Source organism: Mustela erminea, chromosome 13, assembly GCF_009829155.1.
Source record: "Mustela erminea isolate mMusErm1 chromosome 13, mMusErm1.Pri, whole genome shotgun sequence".
NCBI classification, from domain to species: Eukaryota; Metazoa; Chordata; class Mammalia; order Carnivora; family Mustelidae; genus Mustela; species Mustela erminea.
Genome location: NC_045626.1, coordinates 68,514,298 through 68,520,297, shown reverse-complemented (window position 1 = coordinate 68,520,297; position 6,000 = coordinate 68,514,298). Strand labels below are relative to the sequence as shown.

Sequence of the window (6,000 nt, the reverse complement as noted above, 5' to 3'; positions counted from 1 at the left end):
ATAATTTTTTAAGATTTTATTTTGGGAGAGCGAGTGAGCAGAGGCAGAGGGAGAAAGAGCATCTCAAGCATACTCCATGCTGAGCATAGAGCCCCACGTGGGGTTTGATCTCACAACCCTGAAATCATGACCCAAGCCAAAAATCAAGAGTCAGACACTTAACCAACTGAGCCACCCAAGTGTCCCCCCCTTTTTTTTTCAAAAGGATGAAATAACAGCCTTGAGAGTTATTTGAAAGGTTTTCAAAAAAAATTTTATTTTCATAAATTAACACACATAACAGTGGGAATTTTAGAGTCACAAACTACCAAACAGAAAAGGAACTGCAGGGGCATCTTGTATGCCAATGTTACCAAAAATGTACAAATTTCACTTAACTATTGACCATGATAATATATAAACACTTCAGGCAGCTATTTACTGGCCCAGACCAGCCCAAGGAGATGCTGAGGCCTCTCACCAGGAATTCAAATCCAATTCAGCACCAGGGAGGGGCTCATGAAGACACACAATGAACAAGCTTCAAATCTGAGAATATGCTGTGCTAGATGGAGGGCTTTATGGGGACCCTCACTTTATAATCAAATTAGCACTTGCTGCTCAATTTGTGGTTAAATGGTAATATGAAACTTTGATTTTTGTAAAACTAAGCCTTCCTCCAAAATCAGCTGTTTACATTAAGAAGTGCAGTTGTGGTAAGGCACCCTTCCCGTGGATGAATCCAGGAAAGGCTATTCCATACCTCTGGCCAATTATTTAGACTTTGGATACAGCCACCCACAATGTGGTGTTTAAGAGGTCCTTTCCATGATACCAGGGGAAAAGCTTCCAGAAACAAAACAAAACAAAACAAGGGAATTAAAGAAAGCACCAACTGGGTACTTCTCCCTCGGGTGGTGGGAGAAAAGTATCTCTGACTAAAAGTTGGTCTTTCGCAGATCTTACTATACATGGAATTATGAGATGGAATCCCAGCCTGGGGACGGCGCGCTGGATGTGCGTTCCATTAGGCTATGCCAATGCCTTGGCTCTGCTGCCTTAGTCCCACACACTCCACAGGCTCTCAGTCTGGTGGGCAGGGAGTGAACCCTGGGGGGAGGGATCATGCCCAGATGGTAGGAACTGGAATTTACCTCAGGTTGGCTGTGGTGCCCACGCAAAAGACCCTTTCAGGCAAAACTGTGACAAAGTGTCATGATTTTCACAGCTCGTGAAGGAGCGCTGAGTTTGGGGATTCACAGCATGAGTTTCTAAGCTCTTCAGGCTCCAAGTAAGGCAAACGCTACATGTCTTTCCATTGTACCTCCCTCAGCTGTAGCTCTTAGAGTAAGGTCACTAAGAAAAAGTGGACATAATATGCTTGAATAGGTGATGAGGTACATTTAAACGAATGGAGAAACGAAGCTGGAAAGGTGACCAAAAGAGAAGGGTAAAGTGGGTGGGGAGCAGATGAGAGGAAAATGTAGCTATAAACTGAAAAATGGGGAAAACAAAAACAAAAACAAAAACCCAAAAAACAAAACAACAACCCATCTTTGAAGTTTCAGTGAAAAGCTGATGGGCAGAACCCTGATTGGACCTGAGATTTCTCCTCTCTTTACTGTATTAAAAATACTAAACCTCTGGAGTTGAGTTATAGCTGAGTAAATCATAGTTAATTGTAACTTCCCACCACTTGGGGTAGGAAGTCCCCAGACTCAGAAGTTGTTATCAGCCTCCAACCCAGGAGACCTCCAGTAGCTCTGGACAGGTGGTGTGCCAGCAGCCGACTAATGCCTCCCATTGCAGGCAGCTTCCACAGGCTCTGAGGACCACAGAAAGCATTGAAGCTGGCCAGGCCAATGATGAAAATGGATGCTAAGACAAGTTGGCTGAGTGTGGTTAGAAGTTGATGTGTCGACTTCAGGCAAGCAATTTCAAGTTTGCAATGGGGGCCCCTTCTTAATTTTGGAGCAGGGGAAAGCTCCTAGTCCGGGGTCAGGCCAAGATTTTCAAAGATAGGCAGGGCTGCCTCAGAGCTGCTTCTCTCCCACACGGCCAGGACAAGGAGAGAGCCCAGGCCTCACTTCCTCCATCCCTCCAGTGTTCCAAATCACTGCTCCTGGCTCTTCCAAGTGCCATGCCTATAAAGGGCAAACTTGAAATTGTGTTTCTGTAATGGTGGTGATGCCACAGCTGTGCCCACTCAACTTCAGTCTGGTGGATGACATGGCTGCCACATTACTAACTGGTCTACACTGGCAATGGAGCTGGCAAACAGGGCTGTTGAGTTGCTGGGAGTTTGCACGCTGTCCAGCAGCACTCCCTAAAAACATCTGTCGGAGGATACAATGGATTACTAATCCCACTCCTTTAGGCAAAAAGACAGAGAGAAGCATTTAGTGTCTAAGGACCTTGTCCCAGGAAGGGAGAGGTACTGAGGTGAAACACAGGTTATGTCTATACAGTCTGGGCAAAGTGGATGTAGAACGACAGAATCTGGTTCACATCATTTAGAGCCAGTGTGGAAGTGTGGCCCTCTTCTAATGCTATGTGGCCAAGGCCTTAGAAGCCTCCGTGGGTCACCAGGTATGTATCTCACTTACTAAATGCTATGTCTGAGGCAGCGGGCCTAGAAGATAGACGTGGCACTTTTTTTTTCTTGCTCAAGTCAGTTCTTCTGCTCCAGTGCGGCATAGACTGTCAACCTGCAAAGGAAAGGCACATAGAGACCCCCCGCCCCCACCCCATCTCCCCACCCACTCACAAATGGGGAGACAAAGGAACCCTAGGAGACAACACTCCAGGACGGCACCACTCACTCTTCTCTAACAGACTGGCTTTGAAAATATCTCTGGAGTTCTGACAGTCTCTAGGGGCGGATGCTTCCCAGCAGAGGCTCCTAGGAGAACGGAAAGTGGTGACCAGTGTCCTGAGGCTGGGTGTCGCATCTCACTCACCAGCCAAGGAATGTTAATTCTCTGAACTTTTGTTTTGAGAGCAAGAGAGAAAGAAAGATAAAACACAAGGAAAGGAGGTAGGGGGAAGCAGGGCAAGGGCACACAGGAGTTAAGTGGAAAAGGAATGACACCTCTGGGTCTGGCTGACCCACAGAGTGTCCTTCTAAGCCACAGACTGCTGCAGGTCCATATAAAGGACTCTGCTAACTCTGGCACTCCACAAAATTTCCAGTAGGTCTGACACAGCCCCCAATACGATGGTGTCCTCAGAGAGGGCTGGTGGTGGAATTTCATGATCCAACCACAAGGATGCATCACTGGGTCTGAACCATGCCCTGTCTCACTCCCCACTTTTGGAACACACTCTGGGTTGACCTTTATCACAGCCTGAGCTGTTATGCCCAACTTTGTTCTATACTACCACTTCAGATATAACCCATTAAGACCACACCCAATATTCCTATTTTTTAAATGGCTGGGAGGAAAACCTGCTCTTACTTCCATCATTAAAATAAACACATCAACTGAACGAGCAAGAATGAGAACCCAGATGAAAAAGTACTCCCTCTAATGAGTTACACTGGAAGGTAGAGATGGGGAAGGGGCTGCTTGAAACACGCGATGGAAAAATGTCTCTCCATTGTCCCAAACCATGCACTGATACACTGGGTCAAATGCCTGTCATATATTCTGAAGATGTGTATTGTCTTTCTCCTTGATGTCTTAAAAATTTTGTTTTAAAATCACATTTAAAGGCTCCAAACATGCAGCAATAATACAAAAAAAAAAAAAAAAAAAAAAGGAAATAAAACAAATGAAAATAATCAACACCACAACATTAAAAAGTGCAACTTACGTCGAATGGGGCCTGGACGGGCTCCTCTGGCACTAGTGACCCACAGTCACAGAGGGGAGAAAATGATGGGGAAAAAGCCACACACACACATACACACACACACACACACACACACGCACGCACGCACCTGGTTCTAGGCAGACAGACTCAGAGGATTAGGAAACACAACAGCTCATCTTTCCTCAACTACCAAAATGAGCTGGTGTGACCACACAGGACAGGACGCCAGGTCCCCCTCCCTAGCCCATGTCTCTAAATAATCTTGGTCTAGCACCACCGTAAACAATGCAGAACTTTCACATGGACGTGCAAATGCTGTGAGTCCTTGGAATCCTAGTGTTACTGAAGGTGTGCTGTGTCCTCCTCCTGAGGATGGCGAGTGGCGGGGGAGGAGGCCAGATGTCATTCAGGACCATTTCTAGGATAAAGGGAGCATTCCTGAGGTTCAATACTCAGCAGTAGAAGTAGAGGACCCTCTTTCACCATTTCCTAAAAAGGTTGCACCTTAAAATAGGTAAAAATCCATGGACTGCATCTTGAGTAGTTTGGGTGGTAGGGCAAAATTAGGCAACCTCTTCCAAGGAGCCTGGAAAACCTAAAATCGAGACCCCCAAACTGAATTGCTTCTCAACAACCAGATGGTCGCTCCTGATCCTCCTCTTCCTTGGCAAAAAATGTCTCCAATTCCATTAGTTTCTGTATCAACAGAGCATCGAGCTCCCGACTCTGCAGAGCTGCCTTCTGTGCCCTGGTAAAGCTGCCTGCCACCTTGACCTTACCACGAGCTCTCCTCTTTCGTGGGACGGTAAAATCCTGAAATTCTAGAACTCGTTTTCTCTTCTGTTGGCTGATTGAGATTAGCGTACCATTTCGTTCCTTAGGTTCCTCAAAGATGGTCTCCAAACACCTGAGAGCAAAGCACAAAAAACAATCAACACGCTGACTCATGTGGTGCGTCTCCTGGGCCACCAACCCTTCTGGTTAACTGGGGCTAAAACAACTAACAACTACTTACTCAACTCTGGCCAATATTTCTCTCTTTTGTATGAAAAAATATATATATGGGTATGTAATATATGAACACATAGTGAAAAAACTGCAGCTGGACAAAAGGGTAAAGAATAAAAAGCCAGCCCTTGTCAGCAACACCAGTAAATTTTTTTGTGTATCCTCCCAAAAGTCATTCAATGCACAGACATACATAAATAAGCATTTATTATCAGAGGTGAGCTCTTTTACATAAAATGCCAGAGTAAACATTTTAAAATTAGTAAGCCACATAGGACTCTACTACATACTCTTCTTTTTGTTTTTAAATAACTCTTTAAAAATGTAGAAACCAAAAAAAAAAAAAAAAAAAAAAAAAACAAAACCCAAAAATGTAGAAACCATTCTTTGCTCATAGACTATAGAAAAGAAAAGAAACAGGCCATTGGCTGAATTTGGCCTGTAGCCTGCTGACCCATGACATTTATCTTCCACTTTGAGTTTTTTCCCTCTTACTCAAATGGTAGCAAATTACATACACTATCTTATGCACGTGCCTCTCTGACTTGCTAATAACTTTTGTTTTAAAGAAAGATTTTATCTATTTGACGAAGAGAGACAGAGAGCACAAGCAGGGTGAGCAGCAGGGGGAGAGGGAGAAGCAGCCTCCTCGCTGAGCAGCTCGATCCCAGGACTCTGGGATCATGACCCAAGCCAAAGGCAGATGCTTAACCAACTGAGCCACCCAGGAGCCCGATTCATCTTTTTTTTTTTTTTTTAAATAATTTTTTATTTTTTAATTAACATACAATGTATTATTAGCCCCAGGGGTACAGGTCTGTGAATCACCAAGTTTACACACTTCACAGAACTCACCATAGCACATACCTTCCCCAATGTCCATAACCCAACCACCCTCTCCCTACCTCCCTCCCCCTGGCAACCCTCAGTTTGTTTCTGACTTATCTTTTTAATGGCTATACAGTACATTCCATTATAAGGCTGGATTACAATTTAATCAAAACTAGATTAGTGAATATTTTCAGTTGTTTCCAATCCTTTCCTATTATTTAGTAATGCTGCAATGAATAATCTGTACAAAAGTCTTAGAGCAAATGTTCAATTTACAGGATAAAATCCTAGAAACTCTCTTGCTACAACCTGGACACAACAGGAATTTAAAAAATGTTCCCTGACTTAAACTGAATTCAGATTCAA

General features: G+C 44.2%; 1 protein-coding gene across 11 annotated transcripts in view; it reads right to left on the bottom strand.

The window, feature by feature from the left end:
• Window positions 1-230: 230 nt before the first annotated feature.
• The window catches only part of PRR14L (proline rich 14 like), a 62,060-nt gene continuing 56,290 nt past the window's right edge, over window positions 231-6,000 (bottom strand). For all 11 annotated transcript variants that reach the window (XM_032309947.1, XM_032309951.1, XM_032309948.1 and 8 more), the window contains one exon: window positions 231-4,702. In XM_032309947.1, the coding sequence (XP_032165838.1) occupies window positions 4,423-4,702 (280 nt within the window). In that variant the 3' untranslated portion in view covers window positions 231-4,422. The remainder of the gene's footprint in view (window positions 4,703-6,000) is intronic.